This window comes from Ptiloglossa arizonensis, chromosome 7 (genome assembly GCF_051014685.1).
Source record: "Ptiloglossa arizonensis isolate GNS036 chromosome 7, iyPtiAriz1_principal, whole genome shotgun sequence".
Classification (NCBI taxonomy): Eukaryota; Metazoa; Arthropoda; class Insecta; order Hymenoptera; family Colletidae; genus Ptiloglossa; species Ptiloglossa arizonensis.
In genome coordinates, this window is record NC_135054.1 from 9729229 (window position 1) to 9748529 (window position 19301).

At 31.8% G+C, this 19301-nt stretch overlaps 1 protein-coding gene and 1 long non-coding RNA gene across 8 annotated transcripts in view; one reads left to right on the forward strand and one right to left on the reverse strand.

The window, feature by feature from the left end:
* The window catches only part of LOC143149195 (uncharacterized), an 85174-nt gene that overhangs the window by 40986 nt on the left and 24887 nt on the right, over positions 1–19301 (forward strand). For 4 of the 7 annotated variants that reach the window (XM_076316368.1, XM_076316367.1, XM_076316361.1 and 1 more), the window contains one exon: positions 11247–11273. The exons of 1 other annotated variant lie outside the window; for it this stretch is intronic. In XM_076316368.1, coding sequence (XP_076172483.1) covers positions 11247–11273 — 27 coding nt within the window. Of the gene's footprint in view, positions 1–10059; positions 10631–11246; positions 11375–19301 lie in introns of those variants that run through there. 2 more of the 7 variants (XM_076316365.1, XM_076316366.1) reach the window with 2 other exon arrangements.
* LOC143149198 (uncharacterized) lies at positions 10780–16942 on the reverse strand. The gene is made up of 2 exons (XR_012992719.1): positions 16670–16942; positions 10780–11394 (listed from the first exon to the last, which is right to left on the reverse strand). It is a non-coding gene; the product is annotated as an uncharacterized LOC143149198 (long non-coding RNA).

Here is a 19301-nt window from a genome sequence, read left to right on the forward strand (position 1 = left end):
TCGAAAGACTCGGTATTTTTGTGGATCGGAAGCAAAATCGGTAATCGAAATACTTCGTACGAATATCTGCTGCTAACTAACTGTCCCTTGTCAACTTTGACAGTGTGTACACGTGAACGGTTAATTAATTGTTACGCGGTGCTGTCTGCCGTCTTATCTCTATCTTCATTCTTCTTATCATTCTACCTTTCTTATTGCTTTGACGTTCACTACGTGACGTTAAATATTCTTTTCGAATGAGAAACTAAAAAAACTAACAGTCGTGTCGAGGCTATATTTCGAATACGGAAATTCCCGACAAAATTACACGTATTACAAATCATGCGGACGAGAAATTATTTTCGATTTAAAAACACTTTTAAATAAATACGTATACATCAAATATACGACGTTACTGGAAATTTGGTTTAATTAGCGAAATTACTGATATGCGTTACGTATTTAATTTCTACTTCATTCAGTATTTATAATACATATCTAGTTTTGCACAATTTTGATTACTATTGATTTAATGTTTAAATTGTAAAAATTGACAGATCGCTCATAGAGTCATTTTACAATATTTTGCTAATAATACTTTATGACTACAATATTAACTATGTCGCCTTTAAAAATTACTGCAATAAATGTAGCAAAATTTTAAGTATTGTATCTGTATTTTTAGATGTCGCATACCACCCAGGGTACATAAAGTATTAATTCATAGACCCACTGTGGCAAAAAATAATATTACACCCATAGGGTGTTTCATAGAAGAGATATTGAATCGTGTCATAGGATATGCATACTATTTAGAAGGAGCTACAGCCAAAACATTCCCAGGAGAAAACCAATGAAGATATCTTCAAGAAATTGTTGCTACACTCGAATTCATTAATAACACTTTCGGACACAATTGCAAAAAGTGACACATTCCTGCCAAAGTTTCAAAAATATTGTGTGACAATGAAAATATAAATGTACATTCATCAGAATCCGAATCTGACTAAAAATAAAGGTTTTAATCAATAAAATAGCATTTTTCATTTCAATGTCTACAGTTATTAATTTCAATTTTAATTACAATATTACTATTTTTGTCAACATATTCGAATCCTGACATTTTTTGAAATATTGCTTTTAGATTTGTAAATAACGATCTTGAAAATCCCAGGATATCAATTTTCAGACCGTTACAATACTTTATATTGTATCCATTCCCTATTTTTGATTCGCCATTTTGTTTTTGAAAGTTTTACTTTAGATTCGTTATCAGCGAACTTGAAAACCCCAGAATATTATCATGTTGCGAAAAGAAGGTACAAAGTTGTTTACATCGACACTCCACCCGTAATCCGTTGCCACTCGTACGATTGTAAACAAGAATCTCCATTGGTCGAAAGTGATGACAAAGACCGACAATAATTGTAGCGAGAACGAGTGAGAAAGAATGCTACGTCATTGGCGTAGCCTTCTAATCAAATTAACTATTAAGGAACAGAATGATTTCGTTTCTGTTTAAATAGTATCACTAATGAAGAAACGAGTTTAATTTTCCATTCGTAATAATCATTAATATTTTGAAAATTATTTACACTTGGGTCTAATATGTTTCGTACAAATATAACTTTAAAAGACGAAATTATTCTATAGTCTGCGATTACATATCTTAATTCTGTAATTTAAGATGATATTTTGAATCATTTTTAATTTAACGATATACTACATGTGTTAAACTGTCAGGTATATATTGGCATAGAACTATACATACCCAAATATTGCGTAAGAAACTTTACGGAGTTAAAGAAATAGATGACCACACTTTAATGTCATTATCTACACTTCTTAAAGATGAGGAAAGGTCATATTAACGTACATCCGGAAACTTTTAGTTTTTAATTAATAATTAAAGAAATGTATACCTGCTGCTTAAAAAATTGAATAAATATCAGATGCAAAAGTACGCGAACTATCAACACTTTTTCCGTTAGAAGTAAATATTATAGTAGAAAATTAGAAACACTGTAGTGGAACGAATAATGCTGATATTGAAAGCAACTCTTATGGCCCAGTTAATTAGTTTTTATCTAAACTTTGCATAGTTAAGCTAGTGTTACCGAGATAACTTATTCCAATATCGAATGAGCATATACTCATTTCATGCCCGTATTGGGATGTTTTCTACGAAGACACTGTCCTGCTAAAAATACATTCAGTTCAGTACATCATCGACTCAGAGAAACCGGATCTTTTCCGTAAGTGGTTCTGTTTTGGTTAAACGGTATTCGTGGGTAATTTTGGAATGTCCAATTCGAAGTCTAGTTATAGGTATTTTTTCTTTCTTGGTACGTATTGCAATTTTATATTTTTTGGTAGAAATTATGTATTATGTTGTGTATTTTGGCCCTAGTAATCGTAGTCCATATTTGGTTCCATTCTTCTCTTTCAGATTTATGAATTGAAATCAAAAGGTCGTAGTACGAAATTGGAATGTTGGTTTTGTATGTTCAATCTATAGTTGCTTATCTAAGGTGGCAGCTTTCTCATTCGTAAGACCCATTTTATAGCTTTTGCTCCAATTATATGTCCCACAACTCGGACGTTTATTCTATTACGCTAATTCCATCGACAGATTGTAAGATGATAGCTTGTTCTTTGGATATGGGGGTGTGTTCTTCTCTTATTGCGTTTGCATAACAATATTTCGGTTCAGATACATTTTTTGAATGGATCCATTTAGCGTTGCATGTTTCTGTGAGATCTCTGTAGCCAAAAATCTTGGCTATGTGTTGACTCATGGTTCCCAGCCGGACGATACCTATTATCATAGCTATACGCGAGCTGGGAGTTGTACCATTACTACTTTGTTGTCACGATCACAGATGGTCACGAGCACATGTAAATACAATATATGCAGGAACTATATACGTGATATTAACACATTCTATCGCATCGGTTGTCGAAACGGAACTTATTCTAAATCTTGTACTCTATAATATATCCACAAGTAGTCGAAATCGGTGAGTAGGCCAAACTTCCGAATAATTATCTAAAATATTCTAAATATAAGTATATTCTAAATCTGGTCCTCTATAATATATCCACAAGTAATCGAAATCTGTGAGTAGGCCAAACTTCCGAATAATTACCTAAAATATTCTAAGTATAAGTATATTATACATTTTGTTCTCTATAATACATCCACAAGTAATCGAAATTGGTGAGTAGGCCAAACTTTCGAATAACTACCGAAAACTTTATTTAATATACAAATACACGCGCGCGCGCGCACACACACACACACACACACACACACAGTATGTCCAAAGACGTAAGTAGACGCGCAGCTAAGTATCTACGAATCCGTGTAAGTCGAGAATGCGTAATTCGAGGACTCATCGCACTCACCTGAAAACACAACGATGAACTTAACACATTGAGGACGGGAGACGCCAATTGGCGTCTTTCAGTTTTCAATTGTTAGTGCCGGTAGACGTCAATTGGCGTCTTTTAGTGTTCAAATGTTAGTGATGGGAGACTATTCTCATATAAATCAATTTATATGAATTAGCGTAATTTTAGCAGTTCCACCAACGCAAATAAGCGTAGAATGCTTATTTTCAACGTTTGAAATCTATCATGCTTCTTCAGCAATCGAAAATGAACTCAGACATCATTGACGACATTAAAAATTTGTTCAAACTTAAAAACTATAAACGCACACAATACAAGTTCAAAGAGTATAAAATATCGAACGAAGATTTCATCACTTACGCGATGTAAAGGATAAGAGCTGAAATGAAATATTTAAATTACTAAATATAAGTTTTAGTGAAATGTAAATTCAACCAGGTAACAGATTTTTATCGATATTGTGAGTATAAAATTAACTATTGTTAACAATATAACGATATATAATCTTTTATTTGCAATTGATTTAAAAATAGACAACAACAGTGGCTCAGAGTACTGGACGAATAATAGACATGAGCAAGGATAATTATATGGCAAAAGAACGAAAGTGATGTCCCTGGATGCCACCATGATTGTATATGGACTGTCACTGATGTAGCAAACTAACAACTTCTCTCATATTTATTGCAGATAAGTATATTTTTATGTATGATATCTAACATGCATTGATAGTAGTAACACCAAGTACAATTAATATTCATTTTTTACAGATTGTAGTTTATGGATACACTTGTCGGAGCACGAAAGACGCGATTTAAAAATCTGATGCTTGGGATACCGAAATTTGAAAGAAGCACTGCAGTTTTCACCTACTATGAAGATTCTTCTTGAATACGTTGAAGAGTAATATACTTGATATGCGTTCGAAACAATCGGAATGAAAAAAGAAAAGATAGTAGAATCCAAATTAGAGAGTTTACTTATCAATCTTCGATCAGAAAGGGGATACTTTGTCGCAGAAAGCGAGTGTTAGATTTCTTGCCTGCTAAGGTATACATTCCTCTTCCGTGTACTATACCGCTTAAATGAGGAAGTTGCAATCTCATAAGGGGATACGTTTTCATACTGAGAGAGATGTGTTATTCCCACTTGAAGGGTGTGCTTCCAAACATTGTCTTACAAAATTGTAATGCACCGATCTTCATTTCTTAGAATTTGTCATTAGTGTTAGTAGAAGATTCATCCGAAAAGACTTCATAAAAAGTCTTGCAAGAACAAGAAAATGAGCGAGAATTAATGGTGGTGAATTTCAGGTTCCTGTCATTCGAATATACAAACGTTTTCTTTAAAATTTTCTACAGTTCTTCTCTAACACTTAGTTTAGATGTAGAAAATGCTTCAGAAAATTTCATACAAAAGTATTGTTTCCGTCGTAAAAAAGTTTAACCGTTGTCTTAAAAGGTCTCGTATAGATAACAGTGATTTAACAAAAGTTGAAACGTTCGCTTTATTTTATCATTACTGTGTATTTATGCGTTAAAATAAGAAATCTAATTTTCATTTATAAACTTCCTAAAATATTAATATTTCATCATTACACAATACGTTTAAAATAGGTAATAACAATTAAATTATAATAATACTAATTCGAAAGTCGAAGTTAGAAAGAATACAAATTATTGAATTAATAAATTCGTTTTCTTTATGTTTGGATAAAAAACTGTGCAATTACAAAAGTAGTACCTAGGTGCAATGCTTTTGCTCTTTACATTAAGTAGATATTACAACTTATTCTCTTTCCTCATTTTGCGCTCTAGGAATATGATTTTATAATTAATTATCCATGTCAGTATTCGTTAAAAGCAGCGATTAAATCTGATACAAATATTACAACTGTTACAGATACTAACGCCTTTATTACACGTAATTTTTTAAAACTGTATACTGTATGTTTTAAGAAACATTATGTTTAAATTCTCGACAACTGACTATGAGTACCACAGTAGGCATTTATGCATCTGAAACATCTGCAGATTTAATAACATATTATTCATGGACTTGTTTTCACACACAGAAACCATATTCCTTGTATTTTATGATTTTAAATTTATTTATTATGCATTTATTCAAAACATTTTATTTTCGACTATATTACAAAAAAATGTTTCGTATCATGTAATTTCACTTTAGAGAATACACTCTTTTCTACGTATCGATGAATTATAATGTTTGTAATCATACAGTTTATCTGAATATCTTTCTTCGTTCTTATAAATTTAAAACTACAGTAGAATATACTACCACCTATCAAAAGAGTAAATATACTTGTTCAGACTCTTTAATGTTATTGCAACTTTGTACAATTTATAAAATCATGTTATGTATAAAAATAAGAGATGAAAATTATACTCGTCAATTGAAAATATTTTCGTGAGCGTAGTACGTTATACTTAAGTTCAGCACATAGAATTCATACGAGCGAGACTCGCCATTTTTATTCAAGGGGTTAAGGAAAGAAAACACAAAGTAACAAACAGTATTCTTTTTTACAAAAATGTTATCGAAAAAGATGTGGTAAAAGGGGATAGAGAAAAACGAGATAGACGTAGAAACGTCAGGGAAACAAGATCTCTTTGATCAGACAATCTATTGTATTATACTTCACGATTTTAGCGAAGTAAATCCCAGCTTACATTTTTTAATACAAAATAATTGAAATTGTACGTCTTGTCCATAATTAAGTACATCCAATACATAAAAAACGGAGAATTCTAAAGTTTATGGATAAAATGTAAAATTCTGTTCATCACTCCAAAAGAAATATTGTAAAAGAATAATTAACTCCCAAAATTTATACTCTCATCGATTCGTAAATGAAACTTCAACTGAGAAACATTATTTTTGAAGAACATGAAAAATAACGCAAGTTTGATCTTTTTCAAAATCGAATTAATCGTTAATAATAATGATAGGAAAGTTTTGAGAATTATGTAAAAAAGAAACAGGATTTATGAAGGATAAAGTGCAACGTTATTGCAAAATGTTTTACATAAATATAAGGTTTATAAGATACGTAAGGTTTGACGACGTTACAAGAAAAGTTGTAAGAAAAACCATTGATAAATTAGCAACATACAGTGCGGTGACTCGGAAATGTTTTCTAAAAATTGTTGAAGATCTTATACAGCATCTAATCAGGGCACGATAGATGTACAATTTGTAACTTTTCGCGAACAAGACCCATTTAAGATATATATGTCTTCAAAACCAAAAATATATAAAATTAAGATATGGACATTCATTAATGCAAAAATTTACTACTGCTGCAACTTAGACGTATGTTTGGGAAAGATTGAAAATGTTGTCGAAAAGAATCAAGGATAATGTAATATAAAGCAACTGAGCAACTTATGGAGAAGATTCGGTTATACTGTAACAACGCATTATTCCTAATAACATTAATTGAAGATTTACTAAACAAAAATATTTTCGTTATTGGCACAGTACAAAGGAATAGCAATGATTTGTCCAAATGCTCAATTCACACACATGAAAAAGCAACAATACTCATTAAATTTTTTATTCGTTGCAATTTAACACTAATGTTATATCTCAAAAACACATAAATGTGTTCTGTTGCTTTCTACTGTGCCTTACGAGCACAAAATAATTGGACTGGAAAGAAAATTAAAACTGACGTGTACGTCTTTGATAAATTAATGCGAGAATATTCAAGTCGTCGATATACAAAACATTGGTCAATTTTTTTATATAATCCACTACATCGATACAATAGCATATAATGCCTGATTATATAGCTGACGAAATATTCAGAATGAAAAATTTAGAATTCTGTACGGAAAATATTTTTGAGAACACTAGCCAATGAATTGATTTTGGATAATATAAACAAGCCAATATTTCCTAGTAAAACGTTAACGTTATTATATTTACGTTAGCAGTGATCATAAATACAGCACGAATTGGTTGGTAACATTATGTGGTACAAATTGTTAAAATCATCCGTGGAAAATAACCAAATCGTGTTGTTAATCTTGATACTTATATTCCTTATTTATATGTACATATACATATGAATGAAACATTAAATTTAAAAAGATATAAAACTCTCTTCGTATTAAAAATAACTTTCAAATAGTTTACGTGAATATTCGTCCGGATTGACTCGACGAGGTAGAAAAACCCTATCAAAAAACCAATATCTAGTGTTTAGAGGAATCAATACTAACAAAAGAATAAATACAGTTCTTCACTAAACATCTATGGCCAGAATACCTCGAACGTTAATCTGTTAAAATCTATAGGGCTAAAGATTACAAGAGGTTGCATTTGAAATTTATACACTCTTAATAACAATTGAACGAACTTTCATATAAAAAATGTCCGATGCCTATTACTTTCAATCATTCTCTTATAAATCTCCTCAAAGTATAAATGTTTAAAATTATTCACTATCTGTATACAAATAGTATAATACATACCTATATGTCGATGCCCTATAATGAGTTTCATTTGAACTAAAAAAATTAATTTCATTTGAAACTTCATAATTTTGTGTTTACGATGTTATATTTTATTACAGAATTATTTAATGGAATAATATGTTTAGATTTTAATACTCTGGAAGGTCGTTAATCTACTGGAAAAAAATTATTCTAAATAATTATTAAAGTTGAAAAATTGAATTTTGGTCACTCAAAATCGTTTTCTAGAACACTGTGCTCTGTAAGAAATTTAGTTCCCAAATTATTTAGAATACGAAAATTTGGAAAATATAAAAAATCAAAGATATATTTCTTTAATATGTTCTTTTTATTTTTTTTAGTAGAATATACTACGTAACGCTTGCATTGGCACTTACATTGTTTTCTATAGAAACGACGTTCGACATACCAATGACTCTTTCTCTTTTAGCATTACTAATTACTATTTATAAAGTGAAATTGTACGTATATTGTATACTCTAGTATTTCCATTGGTACATCGAACATATTACGAGAAAAAACAAAATTGTTCATTTTGGCACTTGCATTATCTCCTACAAAGCTTTTCAACTATGTAAGCAACTACCAGTAGGAATTATAATTATAAACATTATTAATATTTAAGTATGTAATGTATACAATACAAAATTAACGGAAAAGTTACTTATTTTAAATTAAAATATTATATATTCGTTTAATATTCGTTTAATTTGTTAACCCTTTAATACGCCACGGTACTTTGCAGTATCGAATGAAAATACTACTATGAAGTAAATATGCTTGAAAACTGAATAGAAATAAATTGTAACAAAAATTAAGGGTACAATGATAATGACAACGCAATTCTACACTTAAAGGATTAAAGTAGATTTATATTTGTATCAGGGCTACATTGTCGATATTCTTCTAATATTAGTAATATATTTCGCTTATTTATTTTTTTGTAAGGGTTTAATGTTGCATCGACGACTGGGTCTTCAAATTTTATCAACTATGTTTGAGTTTTTAAGTATTGGATGGTATTTTTTATCTGTTCCTGTGAGATTAGGGCAATGTTCACATTGATTTCAAGCCTGCATTTTTGTGATTTGGATCTTCTGTATTCGTATAGTAGGTGATGAATTGTTAAGGGATTGTGATAGGTATTGCAATGTGACATGATCTCGAGAGTCGTTTTCTTAGACAATTTTTAAGACGTAAACCTTCGCAGGAAAAATGGATGTTTGATTGGATAGGCGTTATTTAATTATCTTGTTTTTAGTGACAATGTCGTATCCTACGTTTTGATTGGATTTTGAGGTATCTGTATATACTTTATTGTGGAAGTATATTACACTTTTGGTCTTTCTTCAAATCAAATAGATCTGAATTTATCAGAGCTGTTTTGATGTTTCATGGGACTATCTTTTCTTGTTTACGTTTATTGCAGTAGTTTCTCCTATTGCAAAATAGACAAACTCAAACGCTATTTTATGTAAGTGTAGAAACTTACATTTATATTACAATTGAAGGAATTATTAGAAAATATTAATTACCAATCATCGAACGCGATAAAGATAACTTGTACTACAACTTACATGTAAAGCAGCGTGTATTAATCGTAAAGAATAATTGCTATAATTTGTTGTCTTCTTTTTCAGACGATAAATCTTCAACAAAACAATTTCACAGTGAATATCGGCTTGTTGTCGTAAAAAACTCAAATTACCATAGTATTATTGTTAAATGAGAGCAACAATTTACCACATGGTGACTAATTTTACACCCGCACGTTTATTGAATTAATATAGCGTGAATTCAACTGTGCTCGAAGTATAATAAAATACTATTACAGAAATCCAAATCAATTTATTATTTTCGATAGAAATTATGCCTATTCGAAATTCAAATTCACCATAACTGTTTAAATGGTCCCCATAATAAATCAGAAATTGTTTTATCTAATACGATCCAGATAAACATAAACTGTGATAATCTAACGATGCAACTTCAATCCGCTAAAAATGCAATCGACGTGCATTCAAGTTCTTATTCCGAACTATATTCTTATAAATGATTTAATTCATAATTGTTTTGTTGAAGATCTAGCGTTGGAAGAAAAGAAAAACAAAGTATGTACTAGGTTGTTCAATGTGTCAAAATCATGTGTACATAGACATTTGAAGAAAATGGAAACAATGCCAAAGTTGAACTCACGGAACGTAATTGCACGTTACGAAACAGAACTCTTTCTGAAACGTACAGTAACTGAAGTTGAAAAATGGATCATATACGAAAGTTCCCAAAGGAAACGAACTTGGATCGAAAAAGAAAATTCAGCAGAATTAATGCCAGCCTGTACTGTGTTCAACTTGAAAAATTAAAAGGAAAACGTACAAAACTTACAAATTGTAGTAATATGATTTTCCATCGCAACACCAGACTGCATTATGCATTGCATCTATATCGCACAAAATATAGAAAAAAAATTACATGAATTTGGTTGATAAATTTTATCTCATCCACCATATTCTCTGGACATTGCACCATTGGACCTCTACTTGATCCAATTATTACCACATTATTTGGCTAACAAGAAATTTGACAATGTGAACGCAATAAAAAATACTTTACATAAATACTTCGACGATAAACGAAAGAAATTTTATACTAATAGGATCATGTCATTGCCTAGAGAATGAGAAGAGATTATGCAAAGAAGGAGCAATTACATATTTTCGTAAGCTTCATAGGTAAGATTAAAATGTTATTTTATGCGATAGTTAAATAAATGGCACGAACTTATGGGACGACCTAATACATCTAAGAAACTATAATTTTCCGAAAAGAAAGTAATCAGAATTTTTGTGTAATAGCGTTACGAAGATATGTTAGAGATTATATATGTAGTGAATAAAATTTCCAAAGTTTATCCAAAATGCAGCGCGGGTTTTCAATGCCCAATCAATTTAAACATTTTCAGGCAGCATTTTTTCGCCCGGTGTCACAATTTTTGGATGTGTAACAGTAAAGAAACACGACTAAAAGTTTCAAACCTCATAGTTAAAGGGCACCCTAGTGTATTTACTTGAGTACTTGAGTTGCATTCCCAAATACGTTTCATTTTTCTTACCTGATACAGTTGCATACAAATTCAATTATCATCGGTAATATAAAAGAGGGAAATGGAAAGAATTCCTCTGTTAACAAGGTGAAATGTAAAAAAACAAAAGGTAACCGATATCTAAATTTCTTTGAAGTTTATCAGTTATCCATTGTAACGAAATATGATATTGTTGAAATTAACCGCGTGTGTGTTTGTCTTTTTACCAATGACCATATTAATCTTATTCGTTTGTATTGTTTCAGAGTCTTTGCAATTGTTGTCCCATCTTGGTGAGTGGCCTTTTATTCATGCAGTATTATGAACTTGCGTGCCAAATAAACGTAGATGCAACTCTAGTCGAAGAAACCAACTTCGCTTGCGATGTATCGTGGTAAATAGTGTTTTCGTGATCTGTAAAACCATAGTGCATTGTACAGGGGTACTTTACGCTCTCGTGATGTATTGCTAGTATAATAGTTATTGGATTCAAAATTGCGATACAAAAATATTCAAGGTTTGATGCAAAGTAACTTCCGGGTAACTCGGCTATACGTGAGTTATAGTAATACGACCGAAAACCATAGTTGTAAGCTACAATCATATCTCCAAATAGTAATTGGTAGCTATGGGAAATTAATTTTATTTCAATACCAGACACTACAATCGATACTTAAATCGAATTTGTTATAAATTATTAAAAATGTTTAGAATAGAATTCCTCAGACACAAAAGTCCTGTATTTATTAACTCTTGTACGACGAATAGAAGGTCATTTTGATCTAGAAAAGGTGTTTATGGCGTTAGGCTTATGTTACGGGTGCTACTTGCCATAAACAACAAGTTGAAGGAGCCTCATTTTTTCCCTAACACGTAATTTTTATGAGAAACCCACGTCTCATCTTGATGATAAACCTTCACTCCGCAAAAAGACTATATTTTTATTGAGAATCGTAAAAACTCTCAGGACAAATGATAAACATTTATCAATTTTGTGTCTTGTCTTGTACCAATCCTATGCATGTTCTTCACACTTTGCAGTAAAATTTAGCGAATTTCCAACACGTACATATGTGTATTATACGTTTGTGATTTTCGTTTTATTTTATTTCATTCAATTTACACTATTATATAATGGAGTATTTTGTGTATCAATATTTTTTATTGAACAAGATTGAAGATAAGTCCAAATACCTTATTTATGGATGCAGAATAAAATTAACAGTTGAGTTATTTCGATCAATTAATATATTGTAGAACATTTTAAAAATCAGGACAGATAAAGTCTATATTTAGAAATTTTTATTTTAAACTATAAGGAGAATTATGCTGCTAATTTGACGCAACACTTACATACCATCGTCGAAATAAATTTACAATAATTACCATGTGAAAGGAAACGCGGAAAAGAAGGTCAATTTCAGTTTTTTAAGTAGAACGTTTGATATTTCTTTCCGAATTCGAATAAACCATTAAATTCTGCGTAAAAAAGTATTTTATCGAATTCTGGTATAATATCGATCAATTTTATTCCTTCTAGTGATCCATTTTTGAAGTACGACCCAATGATTCGGTGTTCAATTATGCTGCACCGAACGTTCAGATTCCACCGGCATCTACAATTAATTTCTCGAAGCCAATGAGAATTTTCTATTGTCCAGTAGTGCATACTGTTAAATTTACTTTCCACAATTTGTGAAAGTAACTTCATCAGTCCATAGAACGGTTGTGGAAATGTTCCATTTGTATCCTATATTCGATGTAGAAATCACTCGCAAAATTGTACGCGCTTATTAATCTCGTCCATGTATTACTAGTGTACCGATAAGTATGAAACTTCTTAGAACGAAGAATATAGGAAACATCGTATAAAATCTGCCCTGTACTAGTATATTGTTTATGGAGAATTGCTGTTAAGATACGTACTTCGTCATACGTACATTTTATTTAAAAAACTGAAAATAATCTATGTCTCTATGAAAAGGCAAGACCCACTTTATAGACAGTGTGATTTACCTAAACCTTATTACAAATTACCTATTAAAAAACGTGGTCAAAATGATAACCGTTGGCAACTAAACATTTTTGCAATCCAAGAATAATATTTTGATGCAGTAATGTAATAAATATTTATTTCTACAATGTAAATATTTTATTAAATCTAAACATTATTCAACTTATAGATGTTATAAATTTTAGTCTTATAAACATTTTGTGGAGAATCAAAACAAAGGATAATTCGAAAAAATAAAAGAAGACTATCTGATATCTGAAAGACATTTCAATGAGAATTCTATCAATATGTAAATACACACAGTATTGGATTTTTTTTATATGAATTACTTTACAAAAGGTTATCTGTAATCGACATAATCGTAAATACGATAAAATGGTACGAAAAAATTCGACTCGTTAACCTCTTCCACTCTGTAAAAAAAAATACCATGGATTAAATAAATTACAAGAACCTAACTGCAATTGATTGCATAAATATCACTCCGCAAATATTTCGGTTCTAGTATCTTCTAAAGTAATCATTTTTACATAAATAGCTTAACATTTCTTTATAAAGAATGACAAGCCGAATCTATCGATGCGTTAAAAAATACATCATTTTATTTAAAAACAAAAAAAATTTGACCTTCGTACATCTACACGTACATCTACTAAAATTCTAGTCATATCGAACAATATCCCCTCGAAAACATTCAACCTTTCTGCAAAACTTGTTTCGATATAATTAACAGTTTCGAAAATATTTCAACATTCAGTCTTAAGTGACTCACACTCTGTATAATAGGTTGCTCAATAAGTTTTTCGATAAGAAGTGGAGTTATTAGGTTCGTCGTTTTATTTTTCCAAAGCTTGCACTACTGTTTGATGAACATGTGTGAAGTTTCATGTATAATAGATCTATCGACTCATTCGTATATTTACAGTTGTTCAAAGTTGAAGTGTCATAGTATTTTTTTACAATGGAAAAAACGACAAAACTTATTGAACAATCTAGTGTATATATATTGCCACGCAGACTGAACATTGTTTCCGTTCCTCCTTGAAAACTATGAATAGATCAATTTTTCTCCATATTTGGGGCACATACGACGTATCTACTGGCTAGTATTCTTTGATTGCGAATGAAACGCCGAATGAATGATGAGCGAGAACGGAACGCGGAAATAAAAGAGACAGTGATACAGACAGAGAGATTTGCCCTACAATGGTCATGACGAGCCAGTTCAATTGACATTTACTACAGTTTAAAACAACGTTGTTGAATCGTGGCCTCGTGAGACCTCTAGGGTTCTTCCACTCCTGCCTGAACGTGACACTATACACACATTGTGCCTGGTGTTAATCCTGTGTTAGACGAATGATTTTTCGTTGCACGATCGTATGTTTTTCATTATTCTTCCAATTAGGGTGTAACATACGAACATTCACTGTTCTCACGCTTGTCTGGCAGTAAACTTACATTTAATTGGTTGTTCGATAAGTTTTGTCGAACAGTATAATACTAGGTTGCTCTATAAATTGAACAGTACTAGGTTGTTCAATAAGTTTTGTCGTTCGACAAATAAAATTTATTGAGCAACCGTTCGACACGGTTTATTGAGTCGTTCGACAAAACTTATTGAACAATATAGTACCAGGTTGCTCAATAAGTTTTATCGAACGACAAAACTTATTGACAATCTAGTAATGAGCTTCCTTAATCTTTAGCACTGTGCAATTTGTCTGATAAATCAGGTATACCATTGTACTTTGTAATGTGGGGGAAGGAATAATTGGAAAAAATTACTACTTTGGTAAATATAAGACATTGAATATCGCACAAGATACTTATTTGATAATTAATTCTTAGATTCTTCAATTCTGGCAGAGCATAAAATTTGAAAAAGATTGTGTATAATAGTAACCATAATGCGCACTCACTGTAAAAATATAGATCTAGTTTCGCGATAGCTTCGATAAAAAGAAACCAGTTTAATTTTAATCACTTTCTTGCATTTTTATTTTATACAACTTGGATTTTTATTTTCATTTGAAAGTTAGACAAACTTCCATAATATATGTGCACCTGTGCATCTGATTCTTTTTTTTTTTAATTTTGTATCCAATAGGATAAGAAAAATGTGACAAAAACACGATTTTCAATTTTTATTAAATTAATGTAGAAGTATACAAACAATGTGACTACGATAGTGAAGAAACGCAAATGCTATGCAAATATTGTCAAATTCTATTCGTTGTAAGATCATCGCTGCCCCCAACAACTGTCTAGGGTTGATACTGTAGATTAATGCGGTATATTCAAACAATCAGAAAGTGTTTAATATTATTGAAGCCCTGTCAAGATATTGAGACGTACGGGTATATAAACAATACTACGCAATATTCCAAAAATATATTGTACGCACATATATCATATGAGGAGAGCAGTTAGATATTATCTGAATAATATTGAACTGTCTATGTGAATCGCCACATCTGAATATTATTGGTACAATATTATTGTTTCAATAACATTGATCGTGTGTGGGTACCTTAATGCCCTGCTTGACCTCGAACGGCGATCTTATAATAAAGATTTGTTTTAAATCAATCATAAATACAAGCTTTAATAAGCTAATCTACATATTCGTATATTATCTAGCAATCGTACGGTTTAAGGAAGCAAGTCATAAATTAAACAAAAAAAAGTATTTATTCAGAATTCGAGGTTCGAAACTCTTTCGGTTAAATCCTGAACAGATATTTATGATAATTGTACGCAACTTGAAATTTCATTGTATTTTGTATATTTTCTTTTTATGAAGATAACTGAATAATATTACTAATACACTTTCACAGGGTTAATACTAGTTCTAATAAATTTATGTCTCCCAATCGCACACTCAAGATCGAAAAAACGATCAGAAAAGTTAGTCCATGCTGGGTTCCCACGAACCCGAACGACACTAACTGTAATCTCAATCACAATAATAATCATCTCTTCAGCTCTATGTTTAATTTACATGAATTTAATCTCGATCTCAACAACTGTAGTCCCAAAACCACTACCAACCCCGATAAGATAGAGTGCTGCCGTATTGCTAAGCTTCTCTTCAAGTTAAAGCTTATTTTGATTGACATTCTAAACGATATCTATATAAACTTCGAATTTTCTCCATCCTGGTAAAACGGTCTCAGCTTCCTCATTGATAAAACCGATAGCGATAATGTTAGACCCAAATTACTCAACTTGTGTCTTTGTAAGATGTTTGAGAAAAAGATTGAGTTAAGACTGCAGCATTAGTTACAAAGAATAGATTTCTTCGTCGCATCACAAGCTGGATTAAAACCTTAGAGATTCTATTCTGACTAGCTTACTTTGCTTACCCTTGCAATAGAAGAAGCTTTTCATACGAATGAAAATCTTCTCTTCTGTTTTCTTAATGTGAAAAGGGCTTTTAACAGTGCCTTAAGTGTTTCGTTCGACTCTTTGAATTTATCCATTTCACTACGACCCATCTCACTCTTTCGTGTATATTATATTGGGTTGTTCGGAGAGTCACTTCGTTTTCCAAAATGGAGAATATATAATTTAATGAAATGTTTATACATTCTGAAAAAATCGTGTTTCATTTTCACCAAAAAAAAAAAAAAATACGAAATGACTTTCCGAACAACCCAATATTATATATACCTTCTAGCACGTATCCACGCTGACTCTATAACAGCCAACGCAGCTACGCGCATGCGCGTGTACACTGGGGTGCCAGGAAACAACGCTCCCCCGGTTACCAAGACCCATATGGGGCCCAAACACCTTAGACCCATCCCCGTTGTCCCAAAAAGGGACGTGTAGTGGACGATTAGAGGGACGACTCCTTGCTGCGATCTCTGCTTTCACGCTCACGCTTCTTTCTCGCAGTCTCCTACGATGTATCTAGTTCATAGAAAGAGACCACAACCTCCCACTTCCTTTCACTGTCGAACATAGAACTCACCACACTCAGCAACGAGACCCTTCCAATTTTCTCCAACAGGACTCAACGCTCGATCACCTAGACAGGGCAAATCTCTAGAGTGTGTTGTACCGTGTTCTGATCGCAATACTAGTGCCAGCAACGCGTCACACTTCCTTCCTAATGTAATACAGATATTAGAAGCAACCATGTTTGGACTTCAGAGTTAACCTGACTTAAAAGTTAAACACTTTTTAGAGTTAACCTTGCACCAAACATAAAGTGTCAATGTAACTGCCTAGAGCAGCAGCTCAATCATATTATACGGTAATGTCCTTTGTATGATCCTGGCAAATCGGACATAATTAGCCAGCTGTGCTCTAAAGATTATTTCTTTCCTTATACGATTAATGCTTTCCTCTTTCAACCACTTATAGTACCTATGGTGGTTATATTAAAATTCTTCAAAAAGCATGATCTCTATTTGAAATATTGCTCTATCCGTTGTACAAGTAATTATTAAGTTTACTACCTGTTCTACGTACAATGTTTTGTTTGTTTTTAAATATATATATATATATACTCAAGCATTGCTTAACAAAAGAAAAGAATGGTTATAACAGAAAGAAACGAGATATTGCAGATATAGTACGTCGAGTGACGATACTTGAGACTCAGTATTTCAAGAAGATAATGCTATGATAAGAAAAGAAGTATGCAACCTATCAAATTTTACTTTCCGTAGTTTTCTTGTTATCTTTCTAAATATCGTACCATTGCATTCTTCAAATTCTTCCGATTAAAATGAATCCAAGTTCAACATAAGTTTCTATACACAATAGTTTTACCGAATAACTTAATACGCAAATAACTACTAACTAATGTATTTATCTGATTTTTAATAACTCATCCCTTCAACTAGTTCTTTGTTACTTTTGAGCCAATGAAATTCCACTCCATAGTATTCTTCAGTTGTTTCTTATTTTTAATGGTACGATCCCACAAATGTTCGATCGGATTCATATCCGACGATCGAGGTGTATTTAACTGTCTTGGTGCTGTTAATTTCTTGAAAAATGAAATTTTATACCCTAATATGTGGCCGGAGGTTATTTTGTACTACATGGGTTGAACTTTCGTTCAGACCGTTTGATATTTTCGCTATTAAATGTCAACCACAACGTAGGGTGCTGTTGACTCTAACGGTGTAAACGGAAACTCATCGAAAATCAATGCACCACGAAACGCGTTAGAGCAAACAATGGAGTGAAGGAAATGAGTAGGAAACATAAGCCACGAGGTAAAAAACAGGGAATTTAAAACATAGATACTGGACATAGTGTCCGACAACTCCTGATTCAAAATCTAGACTTTTACCATGTTAAAAATTTCAAATTCATACCCATCACTATTTATGTTTCGTCAACACGATCGACCGAGACACGCAACTGAAAGGCCCAAGCGAGTGTTGCAAAATTGCACTTGCTGCAACCTTTTTCCCATCCGCTTTATTAATGAAGCGGATATAGGATTTTCTCCACTGACTTTTCCAACTTTAATTTGAACTTTAACGGTAGTTTTTAGAGAATTTCGTAATCAAATCCATCAATACCGAAGGCTTAGTGGGCGTTCTTGGAATTAAATTCCACGAAGTTGGAATTAATTTTATCTAAAACTTCCCTATTTTGGTTTTCCCTTTAATGATTCTCAAACGCGTAAAAAAGTGTGATTTTAAACAATTTGAAGTTTAGAATTTTACCGAAGTTTCAAACGTACGTTTCACTTTAAAAATTTAAATTTGCAGCAAATTTTTTTAAATTTTTCTCTCTTTTCCATTCCTCGAAGACCACCTTTCTACATCTTTTAACCTTCTTGCGTTCCAAGTCCAACCAATGAACTGGATTTCCGTGATATTTATCGTTTGCAATTCTTTTCCTCAGCGTATTCAATTTAACAGCATTACGAGCAGTTTCAGTTCAATTTTGGTGTTGTTTACGTTCTTGTATTTGGACGTTATTTTGATAGCTATCTTAACTGAGTCTAGACAGATACACAGTCTTCCATTTGAGATGCGTGAAATACATCTGACTGCATTAGATTCCATAATGTTTGCAACAGCAATTACATAGACTTCACATTACATAGTCAATATTCCTTCTTTTAATTCCAAAACTATGATCTGTTCTTTTTTGGATTAGGGGCTGCTGGTAATGATCTCTGTGTACGATCGTCAGTTAGGTTCTGTGTTTGGTTGGAATGTGCTAAATTCATGATTTCTCTACTCAGAAATCATTTTGATTTTTTTATAATTATGCGACATTGGTCCTAGTTTACTACAAAAATAATTTATACCTATTAAAAAATACATTG